At 42.4% G+C, this 13,718-nt stretch overlaps 1 protein-coding gene across 3 annotated transcripts; it reads right to left on the bottom strand.

Annotated features, from left to right (window-relative positions):
* Positions 1–906: 906 nt before the first annotated feature.
* si:dkeyp-97a10.3 (uncharacterized) lies at positions 907–13,388 on the bottom strand. 3 transcript variants are annotated; one of them, XM_087848351.1, is made up of 10 exons: positions 13,322–13,356; positions 12,947–13,004; positions 8,534–8,557; positions 8,210–8,409; positions 6,757–7,023; positions 5,312–5,599; positions 4,847–4,960; positions 4,613–4,671; positions 2,626–4,515; positions 907–2,220 (listed from the first exon to the last, which is right to left on the bottom strand). In XM_087848351.1, the coding sequence occupies exons 4-10, from the start codon at positions 8,274–8,276 to the stop codon at positions 2,191–2,193; spliced, it is 2,715 nt and encodes a 904-aa protein (XP_087704477.1). In that variant the 5' UTR covers positions 8,277–8,409; positions 8,534–8,557; positions 12,947–13,004; positions 13,322–13,356; the 3' UTR covers positions 907–2,190. The 3 variants fall into 3 exon arrangements, with proteins under 3 accessions (XP_087704477.1, XP_087704475.1, XP_087704476.1); XM_087848349.1 differs by having other exon boundaries at positions 8,210–8,557; positions 12,947–13,007; positions 13,322–13,388; XM_087848350.1 differs by having other exon boundaries at positions 8,210–8,557; positions 13,322–13,345.
* Positions 13,389–13,718: the final 330 nt, after the last annotated feature.

The raw sequence follows: 13,718 nt of genomic DNA, 5'->3' as shown, positions 1-13,718 counted from the left end.
GTACTCAAATGCACTCCATCTCCACTCATTACAGTGCTAGACTACCGTGAAGTGTCTCCAATAGTGAGCAGCAGGCCTGTTCATCAGAGGTGACGTACAAGTGGGAGCAGGGGATTGGGAGACTGATGGAGCTGTGATCCAAACACACACTCCGCACCTCCACAGCAAGCCGAAGGAACAGATTTATCTGAGCAGAATCAACAACAGCACTCGGTATACACAGGCGCCATGAATAATTAGCACTATAGACACAGTGAGCAGAAATATGGCTAGACTGCAAACAGCTCTGTGATACAGAAGAACACCAGAATAAATAGGCGCTTATATGGATTGACTTACTGTCAACATGCATGCATAGAGGAGGTATTTTTGCACTGGAAATCCAAAATCCTCATGTGTTTGTGAGCGTGCATTTGGCTGTGAACAGTCCTTGAAAAGTGTTGTCTAGCGCGATGGCAGTGAGACGACAAACGCAGTAGCAAAATATCTTTATTTTTATTGATAAAATAAAAATACAAATCTGTTCATTAATCCCAAATATATACAAATTCTTCTCCTGATAAATACTGTACTTTTATCATCTCACTTGGAACATCTGTATGAACTGTTTACAAGCATTCATTTTCCAAAACAAGAACCAAAGGAATTATGGTGCTCCAGATGTCTGGTTGGAGCTTCCATATGCGCTGCGTAGTTTTTCATGTTGGTTTCAAACGCTGAGCTTATTCATTTCAATATTAAAGAACAGAGTTGGGGATATTCTGTGATTTGTATTCTTAATGCCAAATAAGTTCCAGGGGAAGAAAGGAGACTTTTCAATTTCTTAACCTGAGGCTTTGATTGACATATCCACTTTTTGTCTGCTAATAATAATAAAAAGGTCACAAACCTGCCCTGTTTTTAAAAAAAAAAAAAAAATCGCAACAGATGCATACTAGCGGTAAATGGTTTTGCTGGAGGCTCGGGATGTGACATTTTAAACCCTTTGAACTTTTAGCCAGCACAAAATGTATGTGACACAATTCATTTCCAACTTTTTGTTACACATTTGGTGCAACACAGTGCCCGAGCTGTTGGTTCTGTTAGGAGAAACAGAGAACTATATCGGTATTAAATAAAACATACGAAACAACACCACCGATATCAATTAGTGCAACTTATCATCAATATAAAATTATACCCTGAGTTTAAAAAAAGAAAAAAAAGTATAAATACCTAATAAAGCTAATAACGACAATCTTTCATTTTTAATGAGCCGTCTACGAACCCGTAAATTGTTACACTGCTTTTTCAGCAGAAACTGCGGCAGCTCAGGGGTTTTTTTGTGTGTGTGTGCTGACCTCATTCGTGCACGGGTATGATTATTTTCCAAGTCATTTAAGTCACATAAAAGCATTTAATTAATAGGCGCCCATCCATTTGGGGGGATCCCCCTCATAGTAAGCACAGCATTATTTCCCAGCACCACTGGAGCGAATCCCTTTAATTGAGAAGTGTCATAAGAGGCATCTGTAAACAGAAGGCACGAAATAAATAGCTCCAAGTAAATCAAGACCACCCCTGCTGCTAATTTCATCATTCATGACTGCTCCCAGGGGCCGAGTCCATCTTGTGCAGGGTCCTTTCTCATTTATTGTTTGTCATTATTGGCTCAGGTAGTCATGGATATTCACGCAGCTACCTCGTGTGCATTTTATTTGGGCAGTTTAGTTGTTTAGTGCTGCTGATGAATAGATGAGAGGACATGAACTTCTTCAGGTCCTATGGATCACTGAACTTTAAAAAAAAGAAAAAATAGGTACTTGGCAAATTGTGATACATGACCTGTGCTTCAGAAGTACAAAGCAGTCCTATAACTGGGTCTGGGACACAGTTATTGTATTTCCAAAGGTTTGTTGATTATGGAGCTTTGTAGTAAGTGTAATTTTTTTTCCCCTTAAAAAGGGTAGCTCAAACCTCCTTTAAGATAATTTCTAATATCTTTTCAGAAAACATTTCTCACCCCAGTCTTCGTATTTTTTTTTCCATAAAAAAAATAACTGATTTCAGGAGTCAGTTATGACAGCGTTTGACAGCTTTTTAAAGTGCTAAACCCCGTGCAGTCAGTCTTGCTTGGTGGTATATTGGATCCCGTCTGTCGGCTGTTTGTTCACAGGACAGTTGCAGAGTGTAGTTTGCTGACATCTGTCATCATCTTGGTCTCCCTCTGTGAGCCTGTTGCTGGAGACACACAACAAGCCCTTCATTGCCAATGTGACACACACATACACCAAAAAAAAGCAAGACACCTGACACACAATGCTACTTTAAAAACTGCCACAATGTCACAAACACTCGAGACTAAATACAATTTTACGGCACTGACAAACACTGTCAACCCAAAAATTGCAACACTTTTTAAGACTGACTGTCAAGCATCTTTCAAAAAAGACTGAGGCAGCAACTGTTGAGCAGACAGTGAAAGAAGGAGCAGGCCTCGTATAAATGCAAGTACACAGGAAGCAGGACAACACAGGCACAAAAGTGCACGTCGGAGACAGAGCCGCATGCTGGAAATCTGCAATATCAAACATATGGCATCTGTTGGCTGCGGTTTCAAGCTATCGTGCTGTGTCTCACACTCACCTGCCTTTGGTGAGCTAAGTGGGCAGGTTGCCCATGTCCATGAGCATGAGCGTGGCCGTGCCTGTGTGCGGTGACATGCATGTGGCCATTCCGAGGTTGGTGATGATGGTTGGTAGGCATCACGGTGTGATGGCGATGCGCATCGGGTCGCTGAGCCACTGGCATATTAACTGGAGGTCTTGGGGGCTCCGGGCCTCTACCAGGGGATTTATGGTGTTTGCGCTCTTTGGGGAGCGTTTGAAACTCTCTGAGGGGGATAACAGGAGGAGGAGTCGGTGGGTGCTGATCCCCAGCAGCTGGAGCTTGAGTCTGTGGTCCGGGGTGAAGCAGGGCAGCCTGGGTCTGCTGTCTCCGATTTTGAAATGTCTGAGCCCTTGCAGTGTGGGCTTTGAGTGCAGCCTGGGTTAGATTACTGGGTTTTTGCTGGGTGGAGGGATATGGGGCTGGAGCAGTGCCCCTTTGGGGAGCTTGACCAGCACCATGTGTGACAGGCTGTGTCTGTGTACCCACGCCTTGTGGTGCTGTTTGAATTGGTGCTGTTTTTCTTTGCTGAACCATGTGTGCTTGTTGAAGATGATTAGGATCAGCCAAAGCTCTTGTGTCCGCACCCTGCGGTGCAGTCAGTCCCTGTTGTATGGTGGGTCCTTGTGAGACAGCAGAGTGGCCTACAGAGGCAGTGGGAGGCAGTGCCTGGGGGTTATTGCTGTGAGTGGCTTCCTGCCTGGGGGCAGACTGGCTACGAGGCGAACCTCTGATGTCTCGCTGAGCACTTTCCCTTTGTGTGTGGGGGCTTCTCTGTGTGCGTTGTGAGGACTCATGCTGGGTTAAAATGCCAGAGAGTACCTGCTGAAAATCAGCCGAGTGTTGCCGCGAGCGTCTGTCAGCTAATGATGCATCTTGTCTGGGTGGAGTCCTGCTACGGTTAGCAGTTTGTCTCTGAGTTCGAGGCTGAGATCTGTTTGTTGTTCTTCCTTCGCGTATTGGAGCATGGCTGGTATAGTCTGTAGCATCACTGGTGTACTCAGAGGATGTCTGTCCTCTGTTTTGCGTGCCGTTGGGATACGCTGGTGTCCCTCTGAGGAAATCCCAAGACATCTGTCGACGGGAGGAACTAGGAGTGGCCTCTTGTCTTCCAGAGTTCCTGTCAGACCTCCTGTGAGTCTCTGGTTCCTGGTATGTTTGTGTGTTGGCATTCCTCTGTGAAGTGTTATTACTGTTATAATGTGTGTATCCAGTCGGAATAAGTCCCGGTTGATCTTGCTGATATGCGTTTACTTGAGCATCCTGGGGGTCACTAGGATAGGGTCTGCCACTTTGCATTCTGGGATTAGACTGCCCTGCAGGCATCAGGCTGTGTTGGATTTGTGAAGCATTATTATTGGCTGCATTGGTAAAGGGAAAAGAAATGTCTTGCTGTGTCTGTTGGCCACCAGTTGGATACGAGTTAAGATTGACATGAATGGCGGGAAACTGTGCATTGTTGTTCGGCTGGGTAGTTTGCGGCAGCGCGTTAAGGCTGACATGAACCGCCTGCGGCTGGCCGCCGCCCTGGGCAGGGCCGGTCTGTATGAGAATGTTAGGATTTTGCTGCTGTGTGTTTGGCAGTGTGTTCGTATTCTGAGCATCGGTCTGCACGAAAGCCGGGTTGTCAATGCCATTATGTGGATATGAATTGGTGTTCTGAATAGCATTGTGTAGGAGTCCATTTGTGTGCGTATGGCCATTGTGTTGGCGTGTGTCAGAGTTACGCAGCCCATTTGGCGGCAGTGTCTGCAGGTTGTCAAGGCTTTGGCGTGCAGCTCTGTATAAGCGGTCAGAGTTGTGTTGATAGAGGGGAGGATTGGGACCTTGATCCAAATCCCTTCTACCATTAGGCTGTGGATCTGGGGGCTTAATGGAAAGACACAGAAAAAGGAAAAATGGAATGAGAACAAAAAAGAATTATTAATAAATCAGATCTGTAGTTACAATTTTTACAGAGGCTTACCACAGGCCTTTGATTTGGGTTGGTCTTTGGAACCAGCGCAGTTTCCCTTTGTCTTAATGCTTTAATAAAACAAATAACATTGCAACATTGCAAGGAAAAATTAATGGACTACTGTTAAAGTAAAGATGCTAATAAAGACTGTGATGAAAAGTGTTTTGCTTCACAAAATATACAATAAAATTTTTAAAAGGGGACAAACACAAGGTTTGTGGTCATACACACACATGAACTCACCCTCCCTTCTTCGCACAAGAAAGAAAATGAGCACGATGAGGAGCACGATAATTACGATGCCCAGGAAAGAGCCAATCACAATCCCCGCCACTTCCCCTGCGCTGAAGCATACGTCTGAAATAGAAGGAATGGTGTCACAGGGGGGAGAATTAATAAAGATAATGAGTCTGGAGGCTCAGACAAACAAGAGGAGGCAAAGAAAAAAAAATGAGACGAGAGGAGGTGAAGATTCTAAAAAAGGAATGATGAAGTAATTGCAAAGAAAGAGGGGGGTGAGGAAACAAGTGAGAATAAAGGGATGCGTCGGGCTGGTTCACTGAATGACTTTGACCGCATTCTCAGCAGATCGATCTCCCAGGATACTTTCTGTCCCTCTCCTGTCGTGAAGACAGATACGAGGACGGAGTCCAAAACCAACTGTCATCATAATCAGTCAGAGAGAGGTCAGCGTTCACCATAACTCACCCACGACGGCAAAGACTGTGCTCTGGGTTGACGTGTTTCCAGTGATGGCGTTTCTGGCCGTGCAGGCGTATCGGCCGCTCTGATTTTTCGAAGAAGTCTGAATGGTGAGCACCCCGCTGTCCGGCTGGCTATTTGTGATAGGCTGTCCGTCGAGTTGCCAAGAGAAGAGCGCAGGAGGCAGCGAGTTAGACGTACAGGTGAGACGCGTCGTCTGTCCCACCACCACGTCCCCTCCCCCGACACACTGCTTCGGGGTGTCCTTGGTCAGCACAGGGGTGTCAGGGCCATCTGGTTTGTTGATTATTAGAGGGCAAAGTTATCAGCACCAGAAAGATTTACTTCACAAGTACAATGAGGACAATCTTATATCTCAAAAAGCAAAGGCACGGATTATATGTTCAGCTAAAGGAGTTATCATTTTGTCAATTTTATTTTAAAGACATCGAGATAAATCACTCTGGTGAACTGTCTTTAATCTTGACTGCAAGTTATTCAGCTAATGGAGTTTTGCCATAAAGAAAAAATAAGAAAATGTTCTCTCTAAAGGTTATTTTTACATGTATTGCATGACTTGCATGCCTCACAGTATAATTCACTCACTGAAGTGGCCGCTTTTGTATTTTTCTTCTTAAAACACGATTATAAGCTAGTACGAATCAAGTACGGCTGAAATAAACATTGTTTATGTTGTTTATCAGAAATATGGATGGAATTTCTCCGACATGATGCTTGAAAACCAGGTTGTTTCAAACCGCCGTGTATTCCCAAGGACACTTTGGCAGGTTGTGTCAAAAGGACTGGACCACCAAGAATGCAGTTAGTGGGCAAACATTAACTACTACCCTAAACTCAGCTGGTCTGATGTCAGCACAGCTTAACTGAAGAAATGCATTAATTTAAAAAAAAGATGGAAACTATTGTAAATATTTGCTTGTTATAGTTTCCCACATGCAGGCTTTGCAGATTTATGGTTGATTTCTGTTTTTGATTACTGCCCAGTTCACCAGTTGAAATTGAAAAACTGGCCTGAATAATTATTGGAGAAAAAAAAATTAATCAAGAGATAAGGTGACATTGAAAGTAATCATTAGCTGCACTTTTAGTTTTACCAGCTGTTATCAGTCTACAGCACAGCAGCCCCTGTTGATGAATACGTCTGTGGCTACAGAGGATGGGATTTATTTCGGACACACAAAAAATACACGTTAGATCTTCGAGGACACCGATCAGAAGCACAGCAGTTGTAACATGAGAATTGCTGAATCACTGATGTGCTCGAGACAAAGCCAGAAGCACAACAATAAGCTTTTGGACAATGTTCTGTGCACTCTGAGTGCACTTCAGCATACTGTATGCAGTGCAATGGGGGTAAGCAGATAAGCTACTGCTATTTGCAGTGGCTACAGCAGATTAGCTTCCTCTTGTCTTAATCACTACAAACTCACAGTAGATAGTGAGGCTCTTTGTGGCAGTTTGGGCACTGACAGGGTTGCTGGCTGTACATGTGTACTCCCCTGCATCACTCCGTCTGGCTGGGTTAATGATGAGAGAGCCACCGGAGATGGTGATCCTGGAGTCAGCAGTGACTGTTGAGCCTCCTTTGCCCCACTGGACTGTAATCTCCGTCCCAGCAGTCCATGTACAACTCAGAGACACATTTCCCCCATCCAATGGTACTAAAGGCACAGACAAACTCACTCCGGCTACGACATCTATGGGAAGAAAAATAAACTTTACCAAAGAGTCGCAAAAGCAGAAATGTCGAGAAAAAGATTTTAAAATTAACGACTACTATAGGTATGAGCCTGAGTGTTTGAGAGAGAAAGAGAACGAGAGGGAGCTCACTTCAAAAGTTGGAGTGACAGAACAGTAGAGGGCAGCTTTATGCATCTGTTGAGGATAATTTGTTGTAATCAAAGCAAGTGAGAGCTGAGAAGGGACACCGTTCAGATAGAGGCACAGATGGCGAATAAGGGGGCAGACGGTGTGAGTGGTACCCGAAATGCCTCTTGGCGAGCAGCCTAAGTTAAATAATTGGAAAAGGAGAAGAGGGGGAATACGGATGGAGGAGGAGGAGGAAGCGGTGACTAAGAGAGAACCGCAGCAGCTACAGCAAACAAACAAAAACATTCGAGCAGCTACTAAATAACTCTAATCACTCCTGTTTTTGCAGATCACCTGCGAATCAGCAGCAGGATTTATATTTTAGCATTTTGGCTGCCTTTCATTTCAAGAGGAAGCTATGAACGAGTAAGTAGGAGGCTGAGAGTCGTGCAGAAGGACTCGGCTGTTCCATGACATGAACTTGCTGTGGTGAGTTTGGAGAATGTGACCTTTCAGCAATAATAGACTAGTGCCTCTAACAATTCGGTCTCTCTGGCACCCTATTAGCACTGGTGGTAAGAAGGTTGAGAAAATCTGTACATCATCCCTGCAGCGTGGGCAGCTGACTGAAAATAAAGAGAGACCCTCAGCTGTTCGGGCTCCATTACAGTACTGAATATAAACGAATGCAAATACAGTATGTACTGTATGCAAATGCAACGCTGCATTTAGACCGCTATAATATCAAACATCTAAGAGCATGAATGCTGCATATTGAATGAGTTTTAATTAGCATAAAGCCCTGAGCCACTGGCTTCATCCCCTCCTCTTTTTTCATTAATTTTACCTCGCCTACTATGGGTCACTAATTTCATTATACCTCCCAGACTAATTCTCTTACTTCCCGAATCCTCCCTCTTCTCTTTTTACTCCCTGGTATTCCTCCCTAACATTATCGCTTCCCTCAAAACCTCTCTCCCCCCACACACTCTACAAGCCCTCCACTTTCCCTTCCCACCCCACTTCCCAACCCTCTCTTAAATCAACTCACAGGGGCACTTCTTTATCTCTTACCAAACATTCTCAGCTGTACTGATCCGGTGTTCACAGACAGGTTTGTGTTAGAAGTGGGAACCACCATTGCCTGGTAGCTCCCTGCATCCCGGAGCTGGGCTCTTCCAATTCTGAGCGTGTTGGCAGTGATGAAGACCCTGTCCTGGAACTGCGACGGTGGTTCAACCGTTGAGGTCCCTCCAGCCCACACGCCCAAAGACCTGTTCTCATAAAACCATGTGATGGTCAGGACACTTGGTAGGTTCAGCAATGTGAACACTACATCAGTACCAGTTTGAGACAACACTGGGTTTGTCTGGAAATTGATCACCACCGGTTTCTGACCCAGTACACCGACGGGGAGGAGAACTAAACAAACAAACAAACAAAGAGAGATATTAAAGATGCAGTGCTTACAATGTTTATCATTTCAATTTAGGGTGGAGGAAATATTTTATATTTCAAACAACGTGCAGCAGAACCTGATAGGAATGTAATTCTGTTTTCACGAAAATAAATATACTAGATAGTAAAATTAGCCAACATCATAATAGCACCTGAGGACACATGACTGTTTACATCAAATTTCAGGGTAATCCAGGCAAAGATAAGCATAAACACGGTGTATTTTTTTTTTTAAATTAAATCAGTGCATCTCAGCGTTTTTGTTTTGTGACCTTCTGCAGAAATTAGAAGAGTCTAGACAAAAGAGTCTTAGAAAAAACTAAGGAATAAAATCAATGTGTGGCCTTTTTCTTTCTTCTTTCCTCAATAATGAGTCATCGGTTCATTCAACAAACAACTCATTTAAAACCAACATAAACAGCAAAACGGTTCTCATACTTTGATGGTGACGCATTATAGTGTCATTTGAGAAGCTGTGGCTTCGACCGAAACCAGAGACAGATGGAGAAAGTTCAAACAACCACCTAGCTGAAAATGGAGAGCCAGTTTAACTATTGGGAAGAAAAGTCACCCTCTAAAAAGCCAGGCGAAAGCAAGGCCATCCACTGCAACAGCCCATATTACTTAGATACTCCCACATGGGAACGGGTCATGTTCAGGTCATTTTTCACTATGAAAAACTGGTCAAACGTATGTCTGAGCTGGATTTGGTTTCTGTTCTGTTTACAGCAACAACAAAAAAAGAAAGAAAAAAAAGAAAGAAAAATAAGCATCTAGTGTTGGTTACAGTAGCAAGTACTGAAAAGAGGGGATTCTCTTGAAAATTAAAAATGCTATTGACAGCCCGTGGGCAAATACACTCCCACTTTAGTAGGTACAGCTGTTTAACTTCTCATTAATACAAATGTCTAATCAGCCAATCATATGGAAGTAACACAATGCATTTGGGCATGTAAGCACTGTCAAGACAAACTGCTGAAGCTCAAACTGAACGTCACAGGAGAAGATGTGATTTAAGTGACTTTTAACATGGCATGGTTGTCGATGCTTGACTCACTGGTCTGAATATTTCAGAAACTGTTGATCTGCTGGGATTTTCCCCACACAACCATCTCTAAACTTTACAGAAAAGTATCCGAAAGAAGAGAATATCTGCTCAGCAGCAGTTTTCTGGGCAAAAATATCTTGTTAATGTCAAGAGGTCAGAGGAAAATGGTCAGGCTGCTTCGAGCTGACAGGAAGGCAACGGTGACTCAAATAAGGACTCGTTATAACCAAGGTATGCAGAAGAGCATCTCTGAACGCACAACACGTCAAATCTTGAGGCAGAAGACCACAGAGGATGTAACTCCTGTCAGCTGAGAACAGGAAAATGAGGCTGTAATTCACACAGGCTCATCAAACTTGACAACAGAAGATTAGAAACACTGACTGATGTAACGAGCTACAGTTTCTGAAGCAACAGAAAAGCATGGATCCGTTCTTCTTTGTAATAGGGTGGTGATGTTTGTGTAGTAATGCGGGGGCTCCTTAGCACCAACTGAGTCAAAGCCGACCTGAGTATTGCTGCTAGCGTACCCATTTTCTGATGAGGTTAACATGTCGAAAAGCTCAAATCATCTCCAAGGATATGATAGTTTGTTCCCTGTATTAAAATAACCAGATCTCAATTTAACAGAGCACCTCTGCAGCAGATCAGGAAATTTGCCTCACGGATGTGCAACCAACAAATCTGCTGCAACTTTGTGATCATATCAATATGGACCAAAATCTTTGAGGAATGTTTGCAGCTGCTTGCTGAATCTGAAGAATTAAGGCAAGTACTAGCATAGTGTCTGGTGTGCGTCTGCATGTTTGTGTTACAGCGATATAATAATGCAGATTGGTGAATAAGAAGGGGAAAGGTGTGGGACACATCACTGAGCATTTTTGTTTTGGGAGCAGAATGGAATAAAACGGTATGAAACATTTCTAAATTAAAGTAATAATAATGAAAACTGAAAAAAATGGTATTTACAAAAATGTTTAGGTTACAGAGATGCACCTACATGTTTTTGAGAATGAAAAGAAAGCATCTGCATTTTCACTTATATGGGGTTTTGGAATACTTCTAATAGCATAGTATTCTTAAATTTGTAGTTTTACTCCAAGGATCTGAGTACATCTTTCACCACTGCAGAGGAGAAAATCTATAGATACACACAGTGGGCTCAGGGGGTAAAAACCCATTAGTAAGGTACACACTCTTTCCTTCCTCATCGATTGCACACCATGATTTTGGATTGTAAGTGATCCCAAACTAAACATCTATTTTGTGTTTTGTTAGCCTGACTTATTGTAAGCCATGTCATAATCATATTTGCTGTTTCTCTTCACAAAATCAGTGGTGCATAAGCGATTTTCTTAAGCAACTAAGTTCCAAAGAAAAACTTCATTTAAGTTCTTCTGCTGTTTGCATGTTTGTCAATTTGAAATCTGCATGGGAATAAAGAAGGAAATGTGTGCTTTTGTCTTTAGCTACCATTCCTCTCTGTGTGTGTTTTGTGTTAGTATTGCAGATTGAAGCTGGAAAAAGCCCTGCTGAATTTTCAATGCCTTTTTTTTACTGGCATATAAAGCTTCTATGCAACAACACACCAGCCAATGATTTATAGTGAATGAATCAATATGGTCCTGATCAGTCTCGCTGGACTGCCTTTATATGATTTTCACAGGAGAGCAGAGAATAAAATGACACAAGTGAAATGGCCTGTATTCAGGTTTCCCCGCTGATTTGTTAAAGACAACAAAAGTGTTTTAGGCTTTTAGGTTTGTTGTCTTCTTAAAAAAAAAAAAAAAGTCAGAATAAAGGCTAATGAGTCAGAAGTGAGAAATGATAACGAGTGAAGCAGCCCAGAGCTGATGCTTTCATGTGCAGTTGGAATGTTTTTACAAGGCCGTTTTTACAAGGGCACCTAAAATAAGATGCATTTATGACATCATTAAGAGTTAGACTTTAATAAGTAAAGCCTGTCTAATAAATCACTATTAAAGTGATTTAGTTGGATACATGGATCTGAAATGAACTGCAGCAAAGAGTCCAGAGGCCATGCCAATTGCAGCAAAAGTGGAGTGATGATAAAACTTTCACCTGCAAACTTGTACCCAAAGAGGCTGCACTTTAAATCTGTGGGCTGCTCCAGTGGGTGTGGCGGTTTCTTTTGACAGTCCTTCTCGTTAAGTCACTTTCAGCTGAACAACATTTCTGGAGATGTAAACTAAACAGCTTCTTGTTTACCAAAGAATTTATCAGAAACGCATCCACCAAACCGCAGGCACAAGAACTGGAAAAGTGCTTTCATGAGCAGTGTAGGTTGAATGAGAACTGTGTAGAAGCAGCTGCCGATAGCAGCAAAATGAATATTTAATCATATGAAAATGTTGATGATTATTACTTTAATAATTATCCCTCATGCATGAAGAACAGCCCTTAGTTAATGAACAAATTAAAATATAATTTACATTCCTGGCGCTAATTCGCTTTCAGAAGCTTGTTGCCTGATCTTTTTTGTTTTTGAGCAAAAGGTTTTCACAAACAGGAAACACAAGGCGCTACGTGCGGCTGGCATTATTTTATACTTTTTGCTACTATCAACAAACCCGGTGTAGAAAAATCGCGTTATTCTGCCTCTGAACCTTTTCTGGGCTCACTTGTTCCTGCTGAACTCATAAATCTTTAAAAACATTTCACAAATACATAGCATCACTCCCGCTCTCTTTAAAAAAATAAAAAATACAGTAGATCGAAAACAAACAAAACAACAAAAACAGAAAAAAGGAAATGTAGTTTTTTGTTTTGTTTTTTAAAATAAAAATAACTGAAACAAGAGCAAACTTCGCCTTTCTTGGGACTTATGCAGGCGTTTGCTTTTTTATGTCATGTTTTCAAAACAATAGCCAGGTATCGATGCTACTAGTAGTCCTATTGTTCATATTATTGTTTTCAAAACCTGTAGACTCGCCCTTCCCATTAAGAGAAAAAAAAAAGACACTGTTCGTTCTGAATCACGAGATGAAAGCTCAGATGTTTGAGCCTGTAAGCAGGCCCTGAAGGCATCACGTCACTCAGTCGGAGCACCGACGGGAATGCAGCCGCGCAGGTTTAAGAGCGGTTAAAGGCGAGCTTTCTGCTTGAAATGCAGTTGTTTTAAAACGTGCCTGGAATACCACGGTGTCTTTTCCCCAGCCTTGTTTTCTCCCCACTCTCAGCACAGACTCAGTCGAAACTCTTTGGACTTTACAGACTTTTGTGAGCTGTTTGAACCTTGCACGCGGGACATGAGGAGAGGTGACTGTCAGTGCAAATTGTTTTACCTGCCAGCGACAAGCTGATAAGGAGCAAAGGTTGTCTCATGTCGTCAGTCAGGCCAGTCTGCTGGGAGATTAAAGCATTAAAACCTTCACTATACAAATATATATATATATATATATATATATATATATAAATGCATGCATACACAATAAATGTATGCATGTGTGTATATTTTTAAAAATCCCTAAAGATATTCTCTCCGGTAGCTGGGATAGGTGTGGACATTTTTTCCAATAAATGCTGTGTGGACATTTTATCATATTGTCACTGTGCTGTCTGGCTATACATCTAGTTCAGTTTACATCTGATTAATAAACAAACAAACATAAACATCTTAAATATAGTATGTAGTATAGGTTATATTATAATAGGCTTACCTCTGTATAGCCCCTTTGTCCACATATTAGTTTTGTGCTGTAAGGACGAAAACACTTGTTGGCTACTTCCTTATTTCTGTTCATACCTGTGACGGACACGCCTGTTTTCTTAAAGAGGCCGCAGTCATTTGTTTGCGGTAGAACGGTCAGTGGGTGGGAAATAACTTTGAAGAAACAGCTGTTGCATTGAAGCGACAGCATTTGGAGAAAGTCGATTCCTTTCACATTCATCGTTCATCGGCATTTTCCTTCCGGTAGGTGATCTCAGGTCAGCACAGTGGTTAAGATGCAAGACTGAGATGCTTTAGACATGTGCAGAGGAGGGCTACCAGGCCAAGCATATTGAATATGGAGCTGCCAGGCAATTGAAAAAAAAAGAAGACCACAGGGGAGATTT

This window comes from Neolamprologus brichardi, chromosome 11, assembly GCF_056152115.1.
Source record: "Neolamprologus brichardi isolate AB-2024 chromosome 11, ASM5615211v1, whole genome shotgun sequence".
In the NCBI taxonomy this organism is placed as follows: Eukaryota; Metazoa; Chordata; class Actinopteri; order Cichliformes; family Cichlidae; genus Neolamprologus; species Neolamprologus brichardi.
This window is presented reverse-complemented; position numbering and strand designations above follow the sequence as displayed.